Source organism: Bos grunniens, chromosome 4, assembly GCF_055505025.1.
Source record: "Bos grunniens cultivar Pamir isolate PY7600 chromosome 4, Bosgru_T2T1.0, whole genome shotgun sequence".
NCBI classification, from domain to species: domain Eukaryota; kingdom Metazoa; phylum Chordata; class Mammalia; order Artiodactyla; family Bovidae; genus Bos; species Bos grunniens.
The window spans coordinates 797,993-824,673 of NC_141168.1; the positions used below are offsets into that span (position 1 = coordinate 797,993).

Below are 26,681 nucleotides of genomic sequence, written 5' to 3' on the forward strand. Positions count from 1 at the left end.
ATTACTTTACAGCGTGTGACAGGAGTGCAATTGTACGGCAGTTTGAGCATTCTTTGGCACTGCCTTTCTTTGGGATTGGAATGAAAACTGACTTTTTCCAGTCCTATGGCCACTGCCGAGTTTTTCAAATTTGCTGGCATATTAAGTGCGGCACTTTCCCAGCATCATCTTTTAGGACTTGAAATAGCTTAGCTGGAATTTCACCACCTCCACTAGCTTTGTTTGTAGTGATGCTTCCTAAGACCCTCTTGACTTTGCACTCCAGGATGTCTGGCTCTAGGTGAATGATCACACCATCGTGATTATCTGGGTCATGAAGATCTTTTTTTGTATAGTTCTTCTGTGTATTCTTGCCACCTCTTCTTAACTTCTGCTTCTCTTGGGTCCATACCATTTCTGTCCTTTATTATGTCCATCTTTGCATGAAATGTTCCCTTGGTATCTCTAATTTTCTTGAAAAGATCTCTAATCTTTCCCATTCTACTGTTTTCCTCTATTTCTTTGCACTGATCACTGAGAAAGGCTCTCTTATCTCTCTTTGCTATTCTCTGGAACTCTACCTTCAGGTGCCCAAAGTATCGGAGTTTCAGCTTCAGCATCAGTCCTTCCAGTGAACATTCTGGACCAATTTCCTTTAGGATGGACTGGTTGGATCCCCTTAGAGTCCAAGAAACTCTCAAGAGTCTTCTCTAACACCACAGTTAAAAAGCATCAATTCTTTGGCACTCAGCTTTCTTTATAGTTCAACTCTCACATCCATACATGACTACTGGAAAAACCATAGGTTTGACTAGATGGACCTTTGTCAGCAAAGTAATGTCTCTGCTTTTTAATATGCTGTCTAGGTTGGTCATAGCTTTTCTTCCAAAGAGCAAGCGTCTTTTAATTTCATGGTTGCAGTCACCATCTGCAGTGATTTTGGAGCCCCAAGGATATAAAGTCTGTCACTGTTTGCATTGTTTCCCCATTTATTTACCATGAAGTGATGGGACCGGATGCCATGATCTTAGTTTTTTGAATGCTGAGTTTTAAGCCAACTTTTTCACTCTCCTCTATCACTTTACTCAAGAGGCTCTTCAGTTCCTCTTCGCTTTCTGCCACATGCGTGGGTGATGTCATCTACCTCTCTGAGGTTATTGATATTTATCTGAGGTTTGTTTCTAAACATGATCTTGCTCCTCTTACTGTCTTATTGGGGCTTCTCCTTTGCCCTTGACAGGGGTATCTTTTTTTGGTGGGATCCAATATTCTCCTGTCAATGGTTGTTCAGTGGTTAGTTTCAAGTTTGGAGTTCTCACAGGAGAAGATGAGCCCACATCCTTCTATTTCTGCCATCTTGAGAGGCAGATGTGTGTGCAGATTCCTTTGGGGACCATGTGGAAGAGTCTTATGTCTAGGAGTGGTGGCACCTGCAGAGGGGCCCCTGTCTTCACACCCCCCTCCTGGGTGTTGCCCTGAGATCCTCCAGACTTGGGTGAAGTCCCCAGGCAGAGCAAGGGTGGCCCTTGAGCTTCCAGTGACTTCTGCTTTACCTTTCATTGTTGTTGAATCCACTCCACGTACGTTTCCCAAGTTCAGACTTTTATTGCAGAGAAGGTAGAGTATCAAACCACAAAAAGAAGGACAGGTTTCTGCAGGGCCTCCTCCCAGCCCTGTATGGCTCCAGAACCACCTGCTTTGATCACTTTCTGCCCCAGGGACTGAACACCCCCAACCTGGAGAGTGGACTGGGATGGAAAGAGGGAGGAAGTGGAGCAGGGTTCCGCGTGGGGCAGCGAGGCGGGTATGGGGTGTGTGGGACTTGTGGGTGTGTGTGGGTATGTGTGTGGGGTTGGGTATCTGGGTGTGGGGACGTGGAGTGTGTAGGGGTGTGTGTGCTGTGTGTGGGTGTGTGGTGTGTGGGGGTGTGTGGGGTTTGGGGGATATGGGGTGTGCGTGTGTGTGTGAGGTGTGGGTTTGTGTGGGTTGTGTACGTGTGTGTGTATGTGTTGTGTGTGGGGGTGTGTGTAGGGTGTGTGGGTGTGTGTGGGGATGTGTGGGGCTTGGGGGCTGGGTATGTGGGTGTGGAGTGTATGGGTGTGTGTGGGGATGTGTGGGTCTAGGGGGTGGGGGTGGGTATGTGGGTGTGTGTGGGGTATAGGGGCTGTGTGGGGGTGTGTGTGGGGATGTGAGGGGTGTGTAGGGTGTGTGTGTGTGTGTGTGTGTGTGTGTGGAGGTGCGTGTGACATGAGGGGTGTGTGGGTGTGTGTGAGGGGTATGTGGAGGGTGTGGAGCATGTGTGGGTGTGGGAGGTGTGTGGGTGTGTGGAGGGTGTGGTGTATGTGTGGGGTGTGTGTGTGTGTGTGTGGGATGTGAGGTGTGTGGATGTGTGTGGGGTGTGTGGGTGTGGGGTGTCTGGGTGGGTGTGTGGGGGGTGTGTGAGGTGTGTGGGGTGTGAGGTCTGTGGATGTGGGGTATGTAGGGTGTATGTTGGTGTTTGGGGTGTGTGGGGATGTGGAGTATGTGGGTGTGTGTGTGGGGGAGTGTGTGATGTGTGTGCGGGTATTGTGTGGGGGGGTGTGGGTGTGAGGTGTGTGGGGGAGTGTGGGGTGTGTGGGTGTCGGGTATGTGGGGGTTGTGTGTGTGTGGTGTTGTGTGTGGGGTGAAGGATGTGAGGTGTGTGGGCGTGGGGGGTTATCTGTGTGTGTTGTGTGGATGTGTAGGGGAATGTGGGGTGTGTGTGGTGTGGGATGTGAGGTGTGTGGGGTTGTGTATGTGCGGGTGTGGGGGAGTGTGGGGTGTATAGGTGTGGAGTATGAGGTGTGTGTGGGTGTCAGGTTTGTGGGTGCCGGGTGTGTGGGGGTTGTGTGTGTGTGGGTGCGGGCATGGGTGGGGTATGTGTGGGGTGAGGTGTGTGAAGTCTGTGTGTGTGTGTGGTGTGTGGGGGGTGTGGGTGTGGGGGGTTGTGTGTGTGCGGGTGTGGGTGGGGTGTGTGTGGGGTGAGGGGTGTGAGGTCTGTGTGTGCGTGGGGTGTGTGGGTGTGGGGGTTGTGTGTGTGCGGGTGTTGTGTGGACGTGTGGGGTGTGTGTGGTGTGAGGTGTGTGTGGGGGGTGTGGTGTGTGGGGGTTGTGTGGGTGTTGTGTGGGAGTGGGGGATGTGGGCGTGGGTGGGGTGTGGACATGTGGAGGCTGTGGGGCTGTGTGGCGTGTGTGGGCGTCGGGTGTTTGTGGGGGTGTGGGGGAGTGTGGGGTATGTGGGGTGTGGGGGCAGCGGGGGAGCGGGGCCACCGGGAGCGCCCACAGCCCCAAGGTTACTGTGGTAGGAGGTGGGCGTGGCCGCCCGGCGGGTGAGGAGCAGGGTGACGGGGCGTGGCGTCCGGGGACTTCAGGGGCGGGGGCTGAGCGGAAGGCGGGGGCTGGGGCTGCTCCCGAGGAGAAGTGGGCGGGGCCGCGCAGACCCCTGGGGACCGCCCGGATGCCCCGGGCCTCCAGTGAGCTCCTCTGGCCTCGCTGTCACAAGCTTCTTGTCAAACCAGGACCACCCGCTACCTCCCCAGATGGCCAGTTAGTCCAGGGTCCGCTCCGGACGGTTCAGCCTGAGGAGTGGCAGCTGCAGGCCTGTCCTCACAGGCACAGTGAAAGGACTTCAGACGTTGGGGTGGGTGCGAGAAGGGCTAGTCCAGGGCCTCGCGGGACAGGGCCTGGGGTTTGGGGTGCCGCTTTGTGTGGTGACTACTGGAACTGGGCAGGGGGCGCAGAAGGCTCAGAGCACCTACACCACAGATGAGCCCTCAAAGCAACACCCAAAGCCTCAGGACACAAAGGGTGGGCTCATGCTGGAGCCCTGGGGATGGTCCTCCTCCAGGTCTTGATTCCAAGTGGAGGACACGCCTGGGGTGAGTCCAGGGGGACTTTGTTCCTTTGTCCTGGTGATCTCAGTGGGCCCACGGCCAGAATCTTAGAGATACATTCTTTGTTCCTCAGCAGTTTGTGAACAGTTCCTTAGACGGTTCAATCTGATCTGGCTGAGGAATGGATGAGTGAAATCTGCAGATCCCCAAGGTGTGAGAAAAACATATAAAGCGAGCAAAAAAAGCTTTTATCTAAAAAACCTGTATTGGCAAAAGTGCCTTCAAATAGTAGCTGATATAATTAATAGTAATTCAATGTATCTGGGTTAAGGTTTTTCGGAAACTGAGAAAAATTATTTCAAGTGACTGGGTTCAAATTCTTTTGAAATTCAGATGGTTTCCAAGTCTTTGGTTCCAACGAAAATTGAAGGAAAGTCCAATCAAATTGTTAGCTGATACAAGTTAAATTAAAAGAAATTGATGATAGATCAATATCTGATTTTTGGCATTTAAGTAAAATATGTTCATTGCTAGTATGAACATATTTTAGTTAAATGCTATTGTATTTAGCTAGGAAAAGACTCTGATGCTGGGAGGGATTGGGGGCAGGAGGAGAAGGAGACGACAGAGGATGAGATGGCTGGATGGCATCACCAACTCGATGGACGTGAGTTTGAGTGGACTCCGGGAGTTGGTGATGGACAGGAAGGCCTGGCCTGCTGCAATTCATGGGGTCGCAAAGAGTCGGACACGACTGAGCGACTGAACTGAACTGAACATTGCTATCAATTGTTTCTTCATTTGTCTGCTTTTTTTTTTAGTGTAAAGTTTTCTCAGTATTTGCAGCAATAAACATAAATCAGAATATACAACTTATTAGAAAACAGTCTTAAACATATTATTAAGAAGTGTGTTTCAACAAGTTTAATTTTATATGTAATATTTACGACATTTACAATCAATTTATATATGACTTTGATATATTTGTACGCTTCCCTGGTGGCTCAGATGATAAAGAATCTGCCTACAATTCAGGAGACCCAGGTTCCATCCGTGGGTAGGGAAGACACCCTGGAGAAGGGATTGGCTACCCACTGCAGTATTCTTGCCTGAAGAATCCCACGGACAGAGGAGCCCGGCGGGCTACAGTCCATGGGGTCACAGAGAGTCGGACACGACTGAACCACTAACACTTTCACTTTCATTCTGATATATTTGTATCCCAATTAATATGTTTGTAAATCTAGAGAATTTTGATGAGAAGATAGTAAGTATATGTGTCTACATTTATTTATAAATATATTTTGCTGGGCACATGGTCCATAGAAATTGCATGGCAGAAACAGATACTGCATTAAGGACACAATTACGTGGGAAACGTAGAGTTCACCCAGACCGGAGTTCAGCTGCTAGTGTTCAGACGTCACTGGATGCATATAAAGGGTGATGTCACAGTTTTATTCTGAGTCAGTCTTTATAATTATGTCAGAGGTTGTATCTGTTTCAATCACTTAAGCCACGACAAATTTTGATGTCAAGCTAAAAAATGTCACGATCCGAGCTCGCGTGGAGAGGCGCGGCCCGCGCAGCGGCTCTGGCGGCCTCGGAGGCGGGGCCTGAGGCGGGCGGGGCGGGGCGGGCGTGCGCCCTCCGGCGGCCTCGCCCACGCCCAGTTATCGCGAGAGCGGCGCGTGTGACGCGCGAGCGGGCGGGGCGCGTTGGGGGAGCCGGCGGGCGGGTTTGAATCTGGTCAGAACGCGGGAAACTGCGGGTCCCGGGGACAAGGTGAGCGCCGCGGGTTTGGCCGGCGGAGGGCTGGGGGCGGGGGACCGGGAGACGGGGGCTCGGTCCGCTCGGTTCCCTAACACCGCAGCCTCCGCGTGGGCCGCGATCTGAGCCCGCGGCCCGGCCGGGGCTCTGAGGCGGCCGGGAAGGCGGGCGCCGGGCCGGGAGCGGGCCACACTCCGCGCCTGTTCCCCCGGGACTGAGTTCAGAGGCCCCGCAGCCTGGGCTGGGCTGACCCCGGGCAGGATCGCCTGAGCCCCGGACCGGGGGCTGAGCCCAGGCAGGGTCCCCTGAGCCCAGGACCGGGGACTGACACCGGGCAGGGTCCCCTGAGCCTCGGACCGGGGACTGACACCGGGCAGGATCCCCTGAGCCCGGACCGGGGGCTGATCCCGGGCAGGGTTCCCTGAGCCCAGGACCAGGGACTGACACCGGGCAGGGTCCCCTGAGGCCCGGACCGGGGACTGACACCGGGCAGGATCCCCTGAGCCCGGACCGGGGGCTGATCCCGGGCAGGGTCCCCTGAGCCCAGGACCGGGGACTGACACCGGGCAGGGTCCCCTGAGCCCGGACCGGGGGCTGATCCCGGGCAGGGTCCCCTGAGCCCAGGACCGGGGACTGACACCGGGCAGGATCCCCTGAGCCCGGACCGGGGACTGACACCGGGCAGGGTCCCCTGAGCCCTGGACCGGAGACTGATCTCAGAGATCAGTTCTCTGAGCGCTTGTGCCCTGGGAAAACTGTCCTCAGGTGTCTCTCCTAGTTCTGAGATGAATGGTTGGCTCCAGGTGATAGGGGTTTTCTGCGGTAACAACGTGACAAAAGTCTCTTTTAAATACTCATCTTAGTACAGAGCACCCTGCCATTGGGATGGCAGTTGCCTGGCGAGGTGATCTCTCCTAGAAGGTAGCTCTGCTTGGAGGGGCGGGGCCTTATGCACACAGTAGTGGTCACTCTAGTGAAGTGGTCACTTCACTAGAGAGATTTAGTGAAGTTGGAAAATTAATTATCCTTAAAGAACTACAATCACCAGAGAGAAAATGGGGGCTATGGCAGTGAATCTGGTCGTCTATTGGATTACTGTGGGAATTACACTTGGAAATAGAGCAAACCAGAAAAGCTACCAGAATCACAAACAAGCAAGGTCCCCATTTTAAGGTAAAAGGTTCTGTGTGGTTGGCTGCACCTTTTTTGGAATACTGTTCATTTAAACTCTTGAACTCAAACTAGCCATAATCATGCATCAGGCTTATTGCTGGTGACCCTCCTGCCTGCTTGGCGGGTCAGAAGTCATGCCTGTCTCTCAGCCATCTGAGTTGAGGGCTGAGGCGGCCATACTTTAGTGTTACTTATTTGGAGAAGTTATTTTCTGTTATTGTTGTTTGATTTAAATGCTAAGATCTTGGGGTTCTGCATTTAAGATGACTCTGTCCTGGTAATTGTTGCCATTGGTACCAGTAATTTTCCGTGTTGCTCTGCTTGTGACTGCAGGAGGTTTTCATTTATTTTTAAGGTAAGTGTCCTGCTACACCTATGTTCTTTGCAGTTGCTTCATGATCTCTTTCGAATCAGGCACTGCAAGCACTAGGCAGTGTAAATGGAAAATAGGATTTTTTCCGGGAGACAATCCCTGAGCTCTGTCCCACGGGGCCAGGGAGGAGTGCACCTGATGCGCACACTAACAAGCTCACAGGCGGCCCCGAGGCCACACATTGCCTGGCAAGGCCACCGGCAGGGTTTTCCTGGTGCAGGAATGCGCTTGAGGAAGGAGAGTCTTCAGGTGTTAGCAGCTCGGCCCAGTCTGTTCTTTGCTGAGCTGCCTCAGACCTGAAGGAGCATCTTGTGAAGGTCCTAGAAAGGGAGAGAGGTGAGCCTCCTAGAGCTGTTGGATTTCTCTGTCCTTAGTTGGTAACTTCATTAACAATCGATAAAAACATGATGTTTTGTTGATACTGTTCTCAGTGAAGAAAAGAAGGAAGTTATTTTTATTTATTTTTAATTATTTTTTAGCGATATAGTTGATTCACAATGTTGTGTTAGTTTCTGCTGCACAGAATCAATTGTACACTTATCCACTCTCTTTTAGATTCTTTCTTTCCCATATATGTCATTACAGAGTGTAGAGTAGAGCCCCCAGTGCTGTAATCAGGCTCTTGCTGCTGCTGCTGCTGCGTCGCTTCAGTCGTGTCCGACTCTGTGCGACCCCAGAGACAGCAGCCCACCAGGCTCCCCCATCCCTGGGATTCTCCAGGCAAGAACACTGGAGTGGGTTGCCATTTCCTTCTCCAATGCAGGAAAGTCAAAAGTGAAAGTGAAGTCGCTCAGTCGTGTCCGACTCCTAGCGACCCCATGGACTGCAGCCCACCAGGCTCCTCCGTCCATGGGATTTTCCAGGCAAGAGTACTGGAGTGGGCTGCCACTGCCTTCTCCGAGGCTCTTACTAGTTACCTCTTTATATACAGTAGAGTGTATATGTCAATCCCTTTCCTCCTTGGTAACAAAGTTTTTTTTTAGATGTTATAGCTTGTTTAGGTCAGAATATTGTTAGAAACTGTCTATCACAGGTAGTGTAGGGATTTCCTTGCAGTTTTGGGTACTAACTATGATTGTGTTTTTTTTACTAGTGTTGCAGAATAAATGCCATATGAAAAACAGTTTGATCTGCTATGGAAAAACGTGAGACATTCATACAAGCAGTGTCTAAGGAGCTAATTGGAAAATTTTTGCAATTCATTCAACTTGATGTAAGTTTTATATTTAGCTTTATTGTGATTTTGACTGTTAATATATAGACGTTTTGCTAAAATCATTATATCCACAAGTGAAATATAATCATTTCAGTGAATCCGTACAGACCAAGGTGTATTTAAAGAAGTAAGGCAGAACTAAACACAATTAGATCTCCCGATGGGAGTGTTTCCCGTTTGCTTTAAGAGGGTTGTTGTGAGCATGCTAAGTGGCGTAACACAAGATGTTTCGAATCACCTACTTAAACGTTTATTGATCTCTTGTTCTGTGCGTGGCATTGTGAGGAAGACATCCTTTTTTGTCCTTAGGTTATTTACTGTGTTGTGGTGAATCCAGGTGTGTAAACACACCAGGGTAAGGGCTAAACTGGGGCAGAGGTGTGGAGGGACCCAGATTTAGACATGGAATGTTTCCCATCCTGATAAAAAGGCTGTGGAACCAAAGATCTAAAAAGTGAAATAAGTTAACCAGTCAGAGGGGTATGGAGAAGGACTGCGCTAACCAACAGGGTTAACTCTGAAGACTGGAGAAGTACCTTGTGTTTGAACTTAGAGATGTTTAGTGTAAAAACACCAGCTGAGGAAGAAGGAAAGAGGTGACATCGGGAATGAGACCTTGACCATTCTGAGGAATTGAGACTGTCCTGAGAGGAACAGGGACTTTTAAGCAGAGAGTGACCTGTGTGCAAAAGGGTGAAAGAGAGAGAAAGACAGAAAGAGAAGACTCACCTTTTGGGAATATTCCTTTGAACACAAAGAAAAGGACCTCATTCATTCAGCGAGGTCCTAAGTGGGAAGAGGGCAGGCTTGAGGGAGGAGATGGCTCACGTGGGATGTGCTGAGCGGCTCCAGGACGCACGTGTGAGAAGCGTGCAGGTGGATGTGGAGAGGCAGGCCTGGAGCCAGGAGCAGCTCGGCCGGAGGCAGGCTCGGGGGCGTCAGCTCCTGTGGGATGCGTTGGGTCATCCACGCAGTGTAGTAGGAGCAGGGCCTAGGACCGACTCTGGAGGACCCCAGCTTTAGGGCCCCGACTCTAAAATCTGTGACCTTGGGGCACATGACACATACCCCACTTGTTCTGATCATGCAGTGAAAGTCAAAGTAGTGACAGCTAAGAACTGGATGGAGATTGCGGGAGAGAATTCCAGACAAAAGTAGTGGGAAAGACGAAGAGCCCTGGACCACTCCGATGGGTCCCGCGGAGAGGAGGCTGCTGGGACTGGGATGGAGAGGTGGCTTTGCTCCGCTGTCCTGCCTTGCTAGTCTCTTTACTCCAGAGTGCCACGGCACACCCCCCGTGACTGACAGTCTGGAAGCGTGCAGGCAGCTGCTCTGAGGCTGCCCTTCCCCTGCCCTCGTTTGCTCGTTTATGCATATGGAGGGGCTGCGTGTGTAAGTGGTGTCACGGCCTCCTTGGTGAGGCACATGGTGTCGATTTGTGTCATTGCTGGTGCGTTAGTATTCCCACTTTTGTAATTAACAAGTGATCTTTGGGTGGCACAGTGGTAAAAAAATCCACCTGCCAGTGCAGTAGACACAGGAGACATGGGCTTGATCCCTGGGTCGGGAAGATCCCCTGGAGGAGGAAATGACAACCCACTCCAGCATTCTTGCCTGGGAAATCCCATGGACAGAGGAGCCTGGTGGGCTGCTGTCTATGGAGTCCCAAACACTAAGCGACTGACCACGCACGCATGCTGTGGGGAAGTAAATTGAGACTAGGTAAATTCTTTTCTCCTCATCCAACTTCTGCCCTTTGGAAGAAAACGAAAAGATAAAATACCACTGTCTCCCACCAGACTGAAAATACTACTTGTTGGGGAGATGTGGAATATTTGAAAATTTCATCACTGCTGGGGATATGGAAACTGCTACAACATTTAGAGTAATAAATATATATTCAACTGATAGTGTTGAATGTATACAGACTCTTCAATTGACAATCCATTTTTTATTTAGTCCTTAAATAAGAGCCATGTAAAACAATGTTCTTTGCAGTGTTTTTCTGAAATACCCAAAACCCAGAAACAACTAAATAGTGATCAACAGAAGAATGGATAAATATATTTTGTTATGTTTATGCAATGGAAAACTCTACAAAAGTAAAAGCAAAACTATAATGGAAATGAAATGAAACTAAATGAACTGTAATGACATGCAGTGTATGGATGAGCGTCACTAAATAATGTTGAGCAAGAGAAGCAAGATATGAAAGAACAGAGACCTTGTGACCCAGTTCTCTACCAAGTGGAAAATAGACCTATTTACAGGACATGGTTTAGGGATGCAAATGGTGGTGAAGTTATCAAGAAAAGCAAGGCAGTAATTACCATAAATGCTAAAAAAACTGGGGAGGGGAGGGCGGCAGCCCTGGAGGGGTGGTGGAGACACGAGGCTTTATTTATTTACCTACAGTCACACTTAGTACACTTTTCCATATGTGTATTTCACAATACCTTTAAAATATATTGATAGTTGGGGTTTTTTGCCTGAATCAATTATTACAATGATCACTACAAAATTGTGGTTTTCCAATCCCAAATTGCTGCTGTATTTATTTATTGCTATTAATAGCATGCCAATGCCATTAGTTAATTATTGATAAGTTATTGGCTGTGTGTGCATGCTCAGTCACTTCAGTTGTGTCTGACTTTTTGTGATGCTGTGGACTACAGCCCGCCAATCTCCGCTGTCCATGGGATTCTCCAGGTGAGAATATTGGAGTGGGTTGTAATGCCCTCCTCCAGGAAATCTTCCTGACCCAGGGATCGAACCTACGTCGCCTGCATCTCCTGCACTGTAGGCGGATTCTTTACTGCTGAGCCATTGGGGAAGCCCAATTATTGGCTACTATTTATTATCAATATGGCCTCATTGGTTTTTATTTTATTCAAGGAGTTATAATCCCTTACTGTGGCTGTTGTGGTGCTCAGGTTGTACCAGATTGGATACAGGGACAAAGTCAGGGCCCAAGACTGGTTGGAGACCAGAAAACCTGCTTGCAGTCCTTTGCATGGCTGTATTATTACTGTTGTGGCTCTTACTGTTACTTGAGCTCTGGTGTCCACTTGTAATCAGATTTCAGGCCTGGAGACGGAGGACGTCTGGGTGGATTGATGTCAGGGGCAGTTTTGCTAAGGGGGTGAAGAGGAGTATACCAGGACTGACTAGGCATGGAGGCATCTGCTGCTTTCTGTCTGATCACTCCTGTTGCCCTTTTAGGACTGGATTCAGACACTACAGCCTGACTCTCAAATTTCAAACTTAGTTATTAGCACATAAACTTCTTTTGATGCCATTATAAAGAAGATAGAACTGTTTTCTTGTATTTGAAATGTAACAGTTGCTATTTATTTTGCAGAATGATACTTGTGACCCGTTCAACCTAAATGAGTTGATAGATGAATTATCAAGGAAGCAGAAAGAAGAACTGTGGCAAAGGCTCAAGAATTTGCTAGTAGACATGTTGTTGGAGAGCCCGGTGGAGGGGTGGCAGACAGCAGAAGCCCCCAGTGAGGACAGTGTGAGAGCGGAGCAGGATTCAAAAATGGTAACCCTCATCCTTCAAAGATAAATTTTCTTTTTCTTGTTAAAAAAGTAATTATTTATTGTATATAATTGAGTTTTACATTGTTAAAATTAAAGTTAGAAGACGCGGGTACCAGAAGTCTATTTAATGTGGTTACACCTTTTTGAGCCTACCGTTATTTACCCAGGATTCAGGGCTGCTCTTTTCAAACTGCTGATCTGTGTCCAGCTTTAACTCACTTTTTATTTTATTTTATTTTTTAATACTTATTTATAAACCTAGTTGCAGTATATGGGATATAGTCCCTGCCCAGGGATTGAACCTGGGCCCTGCACTGGGAGCCGGGGTCTCAGCCACTGGACCACCAGGGAAGCCCTAACTCACTTTTTAGAATGAGTGTCAAGTGTGGCTTTATTTTCATAAATTTAGTAAGTTTTACATTTAAAATTAAATTTTAAGTTGATTTTAACTTACTTGTGCTTTGATTTTTTTTTTTTTTTTACTTATAGCATAGAAACATAGAAATAATCCATGCAGTTACATCTGTGATTCTTGCTTCTGTGTCAGTCATAAATGAAAGAGAGAACTGTGAACCCTTACTGGAGTGTGCTGTTATATTAAATGGTAAGTTGACTTTGCAGTAACGTGGGGTGTGAATGAGTGCTGTGTCTGTGATACCAGTAAAAGGAAGCCCCCAGCAGTGGAGAAACAGGGCTCTTGTACTTCAGCTGGAAAAAACGAGCAAAGGAGCATTCCTTTAGGGGCTGTCCTGAGTAATTATTTCATTTGAGCCACATATAAGTGTTTCAGATGGTGAACATGTGCATTACTGGACGACAGGCTATATTTGAACCTTCAGGACCAATAAGAGCTGATAAGGGGAACCAGCCGTTGCAAGCTCCTTGACTGGGGATTCACTGCCCAGCAGCTCAGGGGAGCCCAGTACCTGTGGCACTGCCTCTTTTTCTTTAATTGCGTCATGAATATGACCTGGGAAACAGTTGTTGACTCCTCCTACTCGAATATTCCTAAGTTGGTACTCTAAATTTTAACTAAACTGTGAAGTGATAGTTATTAATTTAGTAGGAACACTAGTATGAATTTATGAGATGATCTGATCATATAATATTTGAATGAAATTATAGCTATAAAAGATGCAAAGATAACTTTGTTTTTTTTTTTTTTTTGAAGAAAAATCTCATAGGTACCCTCACCTCCCACTGTGTGAATCTGATTAGTTCCCTAATCAGATTTTGTCATCAATTCTTACTGGCATTTTCATTTCACACATAAACCAGAGCCACTTGGCTTATGCATCTGTTTAGTTTTATTCAGAATTCTTGTGTGGAATTAATGTGTCTTACTAAGATTACCCCGGTCAGTATGAAAGGAGCTCCCAGATGCTTGTGGGTGTTACCACAGTTCATCCTCAGTCTCCAAACATGGTTTATAAAATTCCCCGTTAATTCAGGAATTTTACTTTAAAGGAATGGCTTTCAGATGTCTGGATTCCAGTTACGAGCACACTGTCAGCATTTTAATTTAGTTCTTGAGCTCTTTTGTTATTAACAGCACTACAGCTTTTCTATTCATTATAATAGTTGCTTTTACTATTTTTCACCAGTGAGCCAGAACTTGAGGCCAACAAGCTGAGGGGTAGCTGTGGGGTAACTGGTCACTCGGCCTGCCCTGGCTCAGCTGTTGAGTGTTGCCATGGGTGTCCCTGCACTCGGGTTTGGAGCCTCTCGTCGTTAGGAGTTTGGGCAATAGGACCTCTTGGTCTTCTAAAATTTCCTGTTCTGTTGGGTCTGCTTTTACAACAGTGGTGGAACAGTTTTTTAGTTAGCATTGTTTGTATGCTATAAATAATGTGTAGAAGTCTTGGTGAGTTAAACTAATGTCTGCTGGGCACACTTGTGAGTCACATGCTCTTCTGGGTTGGATCTGGACGAGCCCCGATTCACTACATGCACTCACTGTGCAGCGCCTACTCTGTTGCAGGAATTTTGTACGCGCTGCCAGAGGGTGAGCGAGCGCTGCAGGGCTCCATCCAGGACCTGTGCGTGAAGTGGTGGGAGAGAGGCCTGCCCGCCAAGGAGAACATGGGCAAGACCGCCTTCATCATGCTGCTGAGGAGGAGTCTCAGGACGAAGACAGTGCGTTCCCTTTCTAAAGCACACGCTGTGCTTTGCTGAGAAGTGCACGTGTTTACACCAGTTAGGAGTTACGTCTGCTTGTGCGAGGCCTGGCCCAGTGGCTCCTGGGCGGGGTTTTTCACTGGGTGATGCTCAGAGGTGGGCAGTCAAGGATGGGCAGAGCTCCACGTGCGTGCATTGTGCGTAGACTATCTCCCCGTCTTCCTCAGTGTGTGGCCTATGGAAGGCTGTCCCCTCGATGGGAACTGGTCCAGGGAGAACTGAGGGCGGCAGGGGGGAGGGTGTCAGGGAGAGCCTGCTGACCTGAGTGAGTGGGCAGGAGGGCGGCCGGGGTGGGGCTGTAGACTGCAGCCCAGGCCTGTAGAAGCTTTGGCAGGCCCACAGGAAGCATGGTGAGAACAGGATATAACGCACCCTTCAGTCTTTGGCATGCAACTCAGAGATCCAGAAAAAGAGCGGTTTTCTCCCCTGATCAAACAACAGCAGATACTTGTGTTCATCTTAGAAACCTGGGCAAATGAAGAAGAGGGAAAATGAAAAAAAAACAAAAATCATCAGTAATTCCACTGCCAAGGCGACCCTTGTCATTGAGGGATCTTTGGGGGTTTCTCTTTGCCCTCCTTCTACATCTTTGCTCACTTGTCACAGATTCCTCCAAGTGAAATTTGTAGGTCAGCGGGTTTGAACTTGGAGCTCTTGGTACACATTGCCAGCAGGTTTCTATGTACCTTGCAGCTGATCCTTTTCTTACCTCCTGTGGGACAGACTGTCCCAGGGTGGCCTCCAAGGAGCAGTCAATTTCACGACAGAAAAGAATCTTTTTGACTGCATCCTCAGCTCGCGCTCTGACCATGGGAGTGATTGAAAACTCGTTGTTTGTGTCAGAATTTATCCATAAGCCATCCTTGGTTTGCCTTTTTAAAATCCATTTTCCCTGCCATTCTTGTTCACCTTTAAAATCAAACGTCTGTACCTGTGCCGTTTACCACAGTAGCCACCAGCCACACGGGGTGATTACATTTCCAGTTAAGAACGTTCAGGTCTGTTTCCTGGCGGTGCAGTCCTGCGGCAGTCGCTCCTAGCCTGGCGTGGCTCAGGCCCCTCACACTCAGCGCAGGCTCGCCTCGTCGTTGGTACATAAAACGGTGTGCAGTGCTGGCTGGCAGCATCTCTGCTTGCTTTTGCCTGAGTTTTAGGAAAATGTTCTCTGGAGCTTTGTTTGCAAATTTTAAAATGTTTTCTCTTGTCATTTTTTCTTTTTGATGACATAAAATAGTCTCATAGTTAATTTGAAATGTGGCCTTACCCATTATTAAAAAAGAAAAATTAGTTGATTTTCTTTTCCTGTCATCCCCAGGGTGCAGACATATGTCGGCTGTGGCGTATCCATCAGGCTTTATATTGCTTTGATTATCATTTGGAAGAAAGTAGAGAAATTAAAGACATGCTGCTTGAGTGCTTCATAAATGTCAATTACATCAAAAAAGAAGAGGCAAGTGGTTTTTCATCTTGGTGTGTTTGTGAACTGCTTTTTAAAAAACTAATTTGTTTCTGACTGCGCTGAGTCGTCTTTGGTGCATGCAGGGGCTGTTCTTCGTTGCAATGTGTGGGCTTCTCAGAGCTTCTCTTATTGTGACGCGTGGTCTAAGCATGTGGGGTTTTCCTGGACCAGGGAGCACATGCATGTTCCCTGCGCTGGCAGGCGGATTCTTGACCGCTGGCGCACCAGGGAAGTCCTGTGAACTGCTTTGTGATGGGAGTTTTTCCTGAGTTCGTGAGTTTGCTGTTTGCATCATGCTCAGTGTTTTAATAAAAGAGCCAGCTTAACTGTCAAAAACTATTATATTTGTTGCAATTCATATTTACTGCGTGACAGTGTTAAGCAAACATTTTACAAGTCATTGCGTATTTCATCATTAAAGGAGATGGGAACAGGTGGCTGTGTGAATCCTGGGGGAACCATGATTGCATTTTAAATTAAAAATGACTAAAAATAAGGTTGAGAAGGCACTTCCCCATGGATTAGATCTGACCCTCTGCCCTAATTCCAGGTTAATTGGCATATAACTCAAAGCTATTATCGTAAGATTCTTGTTTTCTTTCATACCTATCCAGTAAATCCAAAGCGAGGTTCCTGGCCCAGTGCTCCACTGTCCACCAGTGGTCACTCCCACACTTGGCTACCGAGCACATGAAATATGGCCAATCCAGCTGTGGCCTTAAATGTAAAATATGTGGGGATTTGAAACTTGATATGGAAAAAGAATGTTAAATATCACATTAATAATTTTTGTGTATTTATTACATATTTAAATGACACTTTGGATATATTAGATTACATAAATACACTAATAAAGTTAATTTGATCTTTTTTACTTTTATTAATGTGGCTATTAGAGAATTAAAATTACAGAGTGGCTTGCCTAGCTCTCTTGGACATGCTCATCTGTTATCTTTAGAGTTTTCTGTACTTGTTTTATTTATTTATTTTTTTAAGAAGCGCTGGGAACATGAGCCTCTTGATAATTTGTTGTAATTTGGGCAGCGTTTTAGATTTAAAAACGGTATTGTCTGTCTGTTGTGGCCCCCTGGGCCCCTCTCGCTGCTCGGCTCTCCGCGGCCGCAGCGGCGGGGCAGCTGTCCAGTGTCACTTGCAGGGCCGTTGCTGCGCTGGCGTCTCTCACTGCAGAGCGTGGCTCCAGAGCACAGGCTCAGCACTTGTGGTGCACGGGCTTGGTTGCCCCGTGGCATGGGGTCTTCCTGGACCGGGGATCAAGCTTGTGTCTCCTGCCCTGGCAGTCGGATTCGTTACAACTGAGCCCCCAGGGAAGCCCCTCTAGTCTTTTTGTTCATTGTTTCGTCACTCAGTCATGTCTGACCCCTTGCGACCCCATGGACTACAGCACACCAGGCTTCCGTGTCCTTCACTGTCTTCCAGAGTTTGCTCAAACTTATGTCCATTGAGTCAGTGATACCATCTACCCATCTTATCTCATCCTCTGTCACCCCCTTCTCCTCCTGCCCTCAATCTTTCCCAGCATCAGGGTCTTTTCCCATGAGTGGGCTGTTCACATCAGGTGGCCAAAGTATTGGAGCTTCAGCATCAGTCCTTCCAATGAATATTCAGGGTTATTCCTTTAAGATTGACTGGTAGTCTTTTTAGATTGACTGTATTTCCATGTTGGGATGCAAAGCATGTTGTTTTTAATATAGAATATAGCCCTGACTCTGACTGCTTGTGGCCTGGCAGACACGATTTGAGGCAAAAGGGGGCAGCCGTCACCCATCCCCAAAGGAGGTGGGGAGGACCTCCCAGAGTGGGAGGGCCCTGAGGAACTTGCTCAGGCCTCACACTCACGGCGGGGCAGGGCAGGGTTTGACCCCAGTGTGCCTTCTTCGCACGCCCCCTCTCACTGGTGACACAGAAGGGCTGGACCTGATTGCGGCCCACACTGGCCAAAACCTTCAGCCCTGGGGCTCAGAAAGGCCGTGTTCAGACCCCTGGTGCCCACTGAACAGGTGGTAGGTCGCCTCGATCAAACACCGCTCAGTCCCAGTGTTCCTTCTGTGCTGTAGGGACAGCACCCACCGTCTCCCAGGGTGCCCTCGGGGCACACTCAGCCTTTCACAGGGCCCTCGGTGCCCACGTGACAGGAGATACGCTGACTGCTGCTGCTGCTCTGATGTCGTCATTGTTGGAGAGACGCTGGGCCTCTGCCCTGGGCATCCAGGGTAGTTGTGAAGTTTGGGAGAGTAAAGTATAGAGTGGATTCAGACACACTTTATATTGACTTACACATGTGTGTGTGTTAGTCGCTCAGTTGTGTCCAACTCTTTGCAACCCCATGGACTGTAGCCCACTGGGCTCCTCTGTCCATGGAATTATACATCAGATCAGATCAGTCACTCAGTCGTGTCCAGCCCTTTGCGACCCCATAAATCGCAGCACACCAGGCCTCCTTGTCCATCACCAACTCCCAGAGTTCACTCAGACTCACGTCCATCGAGTCAGTGATGCCATCCAGCCATCTCATCCTCTGTCATCCCCTTCTCCGCCTGCCCCCAATCCCTCCCAGCATCAGAGTCTTTTCCAATGAGTCAGCTCTTCGCATGAGGTGGCTAAAATACTGGAGTTTCAGCTTTAGCAGCATTCCTTCCAAAGAAATCCCAGGGCTGATCTCCTTCAGAATGGACTGGTTGGATCTCCTTGCAGTCCAAGGGACTCTCAAGAGTCTTCTCCAACAGCACAGTTCAAAAGCATCAATTCTTCGGCGCTCAGCCTTCTTCACAGTCTTAACTCTCACAACCATACATGACCACTGGAAAAACCATAGCCTTGACTAGACGAGCCTTTGTTGGCAAAGTTATGTCTCTGCTTTTGAATATGCTATCTAGGTTGGTCATAACTTTCCTTCCAAGGAGTAAGCGTCTTTTAATTTCATGGCTGCAATCACCATCTGCAGTGATTTTGGAGCCCCGAAAAATAAAGTCTGACGCTGTTTCCACTGTTTCCCCATCTATTTGCCATGAAGTGATACATAGCAGTGGGTAAACTGCACTGTTTCATACAGACGCGCACACATATATGAAATACAGGTGTAAATGGTCCAGATGGCTCAAGTGGTGAAGAGTCTGCCTGCTAGTGCAAGAGATGTGGGTTCGATCCCTGGGATGGAAAGATCCCTTGGAGGAGGAAATGGCAGCCATTCCAGTATTTTCCCATGGGAAATCCCATGGACAGAGCAGCCTGGTGGGCTATGGTCTATGGAGTTGCAAAGACTTGGACATGATATAGCAAATGAGCACTTAGACATAAATATATATGTGTGTGTTAAAAGTCTCTCTTTTTAAAATTTGTGTTCTCTTTTGAATTTAAGATAGCTGAACTAGTTTCCTGATCAGTTATTAATTTGTTCAGGTCAGTTTCCAGTCATTCTAGGTAAATGATAAACTTCTTCTGGACTCTACTGGCAACTTACTTCCAGTAAATACTTGTTAAAAAAGCTGCCTGTCAAAGCCTGATGGCTCTGCTGCTTGCACCAGTGTGCGGCCCCCACCTGCCGTGCTCCCAGCTTGGGCCCCCACCGCTCCGGCGTGCAGGCTCCACGTTAGAGCACGGGAGCCTCCTTCGTCGGAAGTAGCACCTCAGTACTGGTTGCTGCGCTTTCGGGAGTAGCACCTCAGTACTGGCTGCTGCACTTTCAAAGAGCTGTTTGTTGTTGGTTACTGGGGACTTTTTATTTGGTTGCAATTTTAACGTTACATCCTATTTTTAATTCATAGGGAAGAAGATTTCTTAGTTCTCTCTTCAATTGGAATATAAATTTCATTAAAATGATTCATGGGACCATTAAAAACCAGTTACAGGGATTACCAAAGTAAGTATTAAAAACAATTCATATTTTGTGCTTAGTCTGGTTTTGAAAGTTTCTATTGGACCTGACTTTGGTCAGGTCAACTTTTAGGGGCTTCCCTGGTAGCTCAGCTGGTAAAGAATCCGCCTGCTGTGCAGGAGACCTGGGTTCGATCCCTGGGTCGGGAAGATCCCCTGGAGAAAGGAGTGACTACCCACTCCAGTATTCTTGCCTGCAGAGTCCCATGGACAGAGGAGCCTGCTGGGCTATAGTCTATGGGATCACAGAGTGAGACACGACTGAGCGACTGACATGACAATGATGATGATTAGAAGCTTTAGAAATTATCTCTTATTATTTATTATGTACTGTTGTATTACTGAATAGTTATTTTCCTTGCTATAGGAAACCATTCTTTTTCAGTAGTGACATTGAAATTAAGACTTTACTTTGTGGTAGTCGTTTACATAGATTATTCACCGGTTCGATCTCAGCCTCGGCCGTAGTAAAGTTCATGTGGCTAGCACGTCTGGTCCTTTGGGTCTGTGTGCACACTGTGATCTCCCTAGGGCGGAGCCGTGTGGGTGGTGGAGGAGCCCTTGAGGAGGGGCTCTCTACTGATTCCCCAGCCTCTGGGCCCTGGCAGCACTGGGAGCTATTTGCCGCATTCGAGGTCAAGTCCTTAACCTGCTCTGGAATTTTCAAATCCTCTATCCCATCAGGTGGCTGTGTGAGAACTGAGTTGGGACTCGATGCTGGATCTCTGATTGTTCACTGGAATGCTGCCTCCTCTCCCCTCATTTGCACAATATTTGGGTTGAATCAGCAGATTTTCCTCATTATGAGTCTAAGTCAACCCTGGTATTTTAGGATTCCCTGTACCTGAGCTAATTAGTCTAGAATGACTCCAAGTTAAAGTGTATTTATATTTAAACTTTTTGTATTTATAGTTTTTATTAGAAATTTATCTTTAAAGTTTTTTACTTAAGAATTTGGTTCTGGGCGTACGTGTCATAGTTTCGCAGAAAGTAGTGAAGTTCTGGGGAAGCAGCGACTGAGAGGGAAGAAGCTGACGTTTCAGTCCTTCTCCAAACTGGTTTCTGCTTCCTGCTTCAGGCAGACAGCCTGTCTCTACTTCGCAGAGCACTAGTGTAAAACCGTGTCTTCTTCCCTGGGAGAGGAGACTGCCTGAAATGATACATGTGAAAATATAATTCTTCAAACTTGCATTAAATTTTTTTTCCAGATCTTTGATGGTACACATTGCGGAAATTTATTTCAGAGCTTGGAAAAAGGCTTCAGGGAAAATACTGGAGGTATGTCCTTTTCGTTTTATGAAGTGTTAGCGCAGCCACAGTAGGGCTGTTTGAACCCTTGTTTGTTCCCGTCAAGCCAAAGCTCACAGTGAGCGTCCACACGGCGGGGGCGGTGCTGTCCACACCGAGCCCGCCTCAGATGTCCCTCCCTCACCACGACGTGCAGTGTGAGTGGAACCAAGGCTTTTGCGCATTTTGGCAGCTCTGGACCTGCAGTGTCCGACCACGTATATCTGCTGGGCCTTTGAAACGTGGCCAGTCCAAGCTGAGATGGGCTGTAAATGTAAGGAACTCACCAGATTTGCAAGACAGTCTGGGAAAAGAAGAATATAAAGTATCTCATGGATTTTTAAAAAGAATATTGACTGATGTTGAAATGATAGTGTGTTGGATAATTGGGCTAAACAAAATATATTATTAAAGTAAATTTACTTTTTTTCTTTCCTGTTTTTAGTGTGACCACTGGAAAGTTTAAAATTGCATTTGTGGTTGCTGTTGTGTTTCTGTTGGCCAGTGCTCCTTGGGAGACTCAGGCCATCTCTTCAGCAACATAATTTGAGAATTTAAAGATGTTTGAATCAGGCTTATAACCTTTAATGACTATAACACGTACATACTGGCTGTGTAATTCACAATTAAACATTCATAGGCTCTTTTGGAAAAAAATCAAAAGAAAATGTCTGATATCCCTTACATTTTTCTCATACTAGGTTCTTAGATGTGTTTTTTTCCTTCTGAGAGTAAAATTTTTACTCTAAGTCATCAAGCGGTCTTTTCTCCTGGGAGAGCAGGCCCTGGAGCAGTGTCGGGGGCAGAGGGGAGGCTAACCACCCATGTTTATTTCTGTACATTCTCCTCTCTTGCCCAGCTTGTGCTTCAGTTACACACGCTGTCAGTTATCACTGATGTCTGCTTCTAGGAAACAAGAACTCACCTTTCCCGTTGCCCTGTAGACAACTTCTACAGTAGTTTCTCAGTGTATAGTTTTTTGGGGAAGTGGCAGAACCAGGATGTTCTTATGCATTTTTTGCATTGGTCTATACTCCATGAAACTTCACAGGAAGGAGTATTTGTTCCCCTTTTCTCTAGCAATGATTTAAAAATAGGAGTTTGTGATTTAAAGGTAATTGTTTAGGTCTGCACCAAATTAGTATCAGAAGTGTGTGCTTCTCAGTTTCACTCCCTTCCCTGTGTCCCTTCAAGTTTTTAAAGCAAACTCCAGATGTGGCACCTTACTCCTGTGCACTTCAGGATGCATCATCTCTAAAAGGTCCATGCTTACTTTGTGACCCCTATGGGCCAATAGTCCACCAGGCTCCTCTGTCCATGGGATTCTCCAGGCAAGAGTACTGGAGTGGGTTGGCATTTCCTTCTCCAGGGGATCTTCCCGACCCAGGGAGTGAACCCGGGTCTTCTGCATTGTGGGCAGATTCTTTACCATCTGAGCCCCCAGGGAAGCCCCATACTAATATTTAAACATCTCTGCTTTGTTTAAATAATGTCTTCATTTTGAAGCCAGGATCCAACAGGTCTCCCAATGGCATTTGCTTGTTACGTCATTTAAAGCCTTCTTCTCTTTGAAAAAATCTCTGCCATTGACATGTTAGCAAACCTGGTCAGTTGTAGAATGCCCGTGTTCTGGTGGTTAGCTCTCAAGGGTCAACTTCTATGGCCCAGATGCCTGGCTGGTGGTGCCGTGGACCTCCTGTGTGATCACAGGTCGGGCAGCCCGGTCCCCACGGGAGTCTCGTTGAGCCGAGGGGCGGCTTCAGGGGGCATCCTCACTTAGTGGAGACGAGTAGACGTTAGTGGCGAGTCTCCCTCGATCCTTCCCTACTGCCGTGGAGTCCTGGGGACTGCCTGTTCCGCCTCTCACTGGGGTGCCTCCCAGACATCTGTTTCTGTCAGTTTGGAATCCTGGCCCCCACCTTAGCGGTACGGTGTGAGTTCTTGGGCGGGGGGTGAGGTAAGCTCTTGGAACAGATCCAGTTTTCTGAGATTATCAGATGAGTCAGGAGGGGTGCTCCTAGGCCCACCTTTGTCTCTGGGCCCTGTCTGGCTTGATCCAGGCTCGAGTGCCATGCAATTTGGTACAAATGTGGTATTTCTTCAAATAAGATAAAAGAAAAGTTCTCTCTGGTATGTGCGTTCTAAGAAGTGTAGACAAAGTGGAGAAGCCCTGATGACGGGACCCAGGCCTTTCCCCTCGTGAGCGGGAAGGTGAGCCAGTTAGACTGTCCCCTTGTGCCGAGGCTCCTCCCGCGCCTGCCCTGCTCTCTGCGGGGCGCACTCACCCGTGCTCCCCGCCGGCTGTTCCAGGCCATCGAGAACGACTGCATCCAGGACCTCATGCACCACGGCGTCCACCTTCCTCGGAGGTCTCCAGTGCACCCCAGGGTGCGCAAGGTGAGCACGCTCCTGCAGCACTTTTGAAAATTGTCTCTCAAATTTTTTGTTTTTAGAGAGTTGTTTTTGTGAAATTTTGTTAAGCTTCCACAGGCATCAGTTAAAGGAATTTTTCAGAATCTTGACATTTGGAATTCTGGGAGATCTACCTTGATGCCAAAGTTTTGATTAGGAAAGCAAACATCTGTTGTTAAGACATCGGAACTGTGTTCAGACAGCCTTTAACTATGTTCTTGGACATAACAATGTCTAGAACCATCACTTTCTCACTGCCACTACTGCTGCTTTCAAAGAAGAGACTGTTTGGGATTATTTTTATTGTTGACTTTCATATATTACATTTCCACTTTGTAGTCTGCAAACCGTATTGAATAATTGTTTTGATAGTTTCTCTTGATACAATTTTGTTTTTAAAACGTAGTCTCAGAATTCGGGTATGGTTTTATCCTCATGTTGTACATGATCTGACTGATCAAGTCTCTGCTGTTGGTGTGGCTGTTGTTCTGACGGAGTCTGATAAGCAGGGCTCCTGCAGGAGGACCTGGAGGCTCTGGTCGGCTGTGTGGGGCCGTGTCTACCCCGGGCGAGGCCCCCGTGCTCACTGCTGGTTTGGGCAACTGTGTGTCAGGAAGCTAGGGGAATAAAGATGAGGTGCCTGCTACTGTTTGTGTAGTGGAGTCATTATTTGTAGGCGTAAACTATATTAAAAAACATTTCTTATTATTGATGATTTAGTTTGTATTATCCAAAGATAAAGACCCAGAGATGAAAATATATCCATGTGCCTTCCCCACCACCCGCCCCACCCAGCACACACGGTCCCTGGCACTTCGTAAGTGGTAGATAGTTTGGATCATTTACTTCACATGTATGATTTAATGTTCAGATTCTGCCTAACTGTAAGGAGTGGTATTTTATTAAATCATACATATTTGTGATGTGGTTACTTTACTGCTGCTACCAAATAACTGAAGACTTTTTCATACCTGATTTTCTGTTGTGGTAGTAAGAAATGAAGATGAGTACAGGTATCATTGTTTGTTAGATTTATGGCAAAATGCACAGCCAGAATGAAAGGCAGAATATTAGATTTCACTTCTCAAGTGAAATGTATTCTTGGACTCCAAGTCATTGTTCTTACTGCTTATAACATATCATAGCTTCTTGCTTGAATCCTTTTTTTGATAAATACCAAATTTACTTGATAAGTCATTTTATTGATACGTTGAAAGAAGCTTCAGAAAATACCTTAGAAGTCACTTGAAAGTAAGAAATCCCTATTGTAGATGAAGATCTTCTAAAATTAGATAGTAGTAATGGTTGCACAACTCTATGTATACTAAACCCCACTGAATTACACACTTTATGAGTGACTTATGTTTTATGAATTGTACCTCATATAGTTGTTTAAAAGCTCTCTGTGAAGCAAGTACCATTAATACCAAATTAACATTGCTCACAGAAAGCAAATGACAGACTGAAATCTCCTAAATGAAAAGTTTACAGCCAGAAGAAGGAAATCCCAGATTGCAGTGCTTTTGCTGCTGTTGCTCAGTCACTGAGTCACGTCTGACTCTGCAGCTCCATGGACTCCAGCTTTCTAGGCTTCTCAGTCCTTTACTATCTCCCGGAGTTTGCTCAAACTCATGTCTATTGAGTTGGCGATTTGTAGTTCTTTTAGGGCAAAGTTGGTTGACATTCACTTAAAGTCTATTGTTTTATAACCTAATTTATAAAAAATTTCTATTTTTCACTAATATAACTTTGGCTGCAAGAGTTGTGAATTAAGGACAAAAGGCAACACTGATTGTTGTTGGGGACAAGAATCTGAAGAGTCGCAGGAAGGTCCTGGCTGGTTAAAGCAGTATGTTTTCTGATTGTCTGTGACTTCAGGGAGGGACCTGACATTCAGGTTTCTCCTGGGAAGGATCACTGGGCAGTGACACCCCTTTGAGATACAGTCGCCCCTGGAGTCTGCGGGCTCCAGTGCCTTCCTGAACACTTTTCATCATCTCTGGATCACTTATACCCAGTGCAGTGTAAGTGCTTGTAATAGGCTGTGAATCTGATGTGATTACTACATAAACAGTTGCCAGCAAGTGACAGTTTCAAGCTTTGCTTTGAACTTTTCTGGAATTTTTTCCCCTCAAATATTTTCTATCCACGCTTGGTGGAATCTGCAGATGCAGAGCCCATGGATGTGAAGGGCTGACTCTTCGCGCCATTCTGAATGCCTGAAAGAGGTTCTCAGAACAAGACAGTCGTAGCCAGTGCACTTTGAAGGCAGAATGCGCTGTAGGAACAATCAGGCTGCTCCTTTTCCATTTGACCCTGAGATCAGAGGTGTGTCTTTTTATGAGGTTTTGGGGCTATTGGTAGAAGAGTAGAAGTTGGAACCCGAACCTTTGTACAGCCCAAGGCTGTAGGTCTCTCTTCCGCCGTCGGTGCCTTTGTGAGATCTCCGTGTTCCGAGCTGGCAGCATGGTTTCTTGTCGTGGTTCCTGATAGAAAGAACTGTGCGTCCAAGACTTGTGAATGCAGGGGCAGCCAGTGCTCCCTGTTTGCTCAAAGTGGGATCTTAAGTGCTCTTTTGAAAACACCAATATTACTGTTCTTTTCTTCTTTTCTTGGCTCATAGGTGCTGAGTTATTTTCACCATCAAAAGGAAGTTCGGCAGGGAGTGGAAGAGATGCTTTACAAGCTATACAAGCCCATCCTTTGGAGAGGATTAAAGGTATGCCTCTTAACTGTCCATGTTTAGGATGCTGAGTATGCTGTGGGGTTTAGCATCTTCTGATTCAGGCACTAAAAGTAAGACTTGAGGCTGGGCATGTGTGAGATTCTGAATGAATACTTTATGCTTTTACTAAAAGCATTTCTTAAGCTGGGAACCTGAATGGAGTCAGTGCTGGATGCACAGCTGGAAGCAGGGTCGTCATGCTCGGCAGGGGTGGTGTGTGCAGAGCTGGGCTGAGCCTTCCTGGCCCTTCGGGCCTCCTGCCGGTGACTGGGGACACGGTGACAGCACGTGAGGAGGGGTCAGACGAGCATGCGGGTCATTTTAACGCAGGTGACTGTGGTCTGGGGGCAGGACATGACTGATTCTTCCTGACACAGTGGACTTTGAGGTAGGGAAATGTCTCTGTCGACATGGAGCTGGGAGTTTGGCTTCATTTAAGGAAGGTCTCACAAGCTTGGTTAGTTTAAATGTTACGGTTGTCTTTAATATGTAAATAGGAACATGCCTGTGTTGAGACACTAGAAGCATTGCTTGAGGGCTTCTGCGCTGACGCCTTTGCCTGTCAGCTCTTTGATTCTGAAACTTCTCTCACCATTCCAGGCCAGAAACTCGGAAGTCCGGTCCAATGCTGCACTGCTGTTCGTTGAGGCGTTTCCGATTCGGCATCCAGGGTTTAACGCCATTGAGATGGACAGCGAGATTCAGAAACAGTTTGAAGAACTCTACGTATGTATTCATGTGGCGGGGCTCCCAGCCTGCAGCGGTCTGGGCCTGGATGTCCCTGGGGCTGCCCTGGGCGGCCTCCAGAGGGCAATCTTT

General features: G+C 47.3%; 1 protein-coding gene across 1 annotated transcript in view; it reads left to right on the top strand.

The window, feature by feature from the left end:
- Positions 1–5,509: 5,509 nt before the first annotated feature.
- Positions 5,510–26,681, top strand: part of NCAPG2 (non-SMC condensin II complex subunit G2) — a 73,356-nt gene continuing 52,184 nt past the window's right edge. The window contains exons 1-11 of the mRNA XM_086394671.1: positions 5,510–5,614; positions 8,239–8,358; positions 11,723–11,911; positions 12,400–12,514; positions 13,892–14,046; positions 15,404–15,538; positions 19,330–19,424; positions 20,647–20,716; positions 23,036–23,122; positions 25,761–25,856; positions 26,463–26,588. Of these exons, the coding sequence (XP_086250797.1) occupies positions 8,281–8,358; positions 11,723–11,911; positions 12,400–12,514; positions 13,892–14,046; positions 15,404–15,538; positions 19,330–19,424; positions 20,647–20,716; positions 23,036–23,122; positions 25,761–25,856; positions 26,463–26,588 (1,146 nt within the window). The 5' untranslated portion in view covers positions 5,510–5,614; positions 8,239–8,280. The remainder of the gene's footprint in view (positions 5,615–8,238; positions 8,359–11,722; positions 11,912–12,399; positions 12,515–13,891; positions 14,047–15,403; positions 15,539–19,329; positions 19,425–20,646; positions 20,717–23,035; positions 23,123–25,760; positions 25,857–26,462; positions 26,589–26,681) is intronic.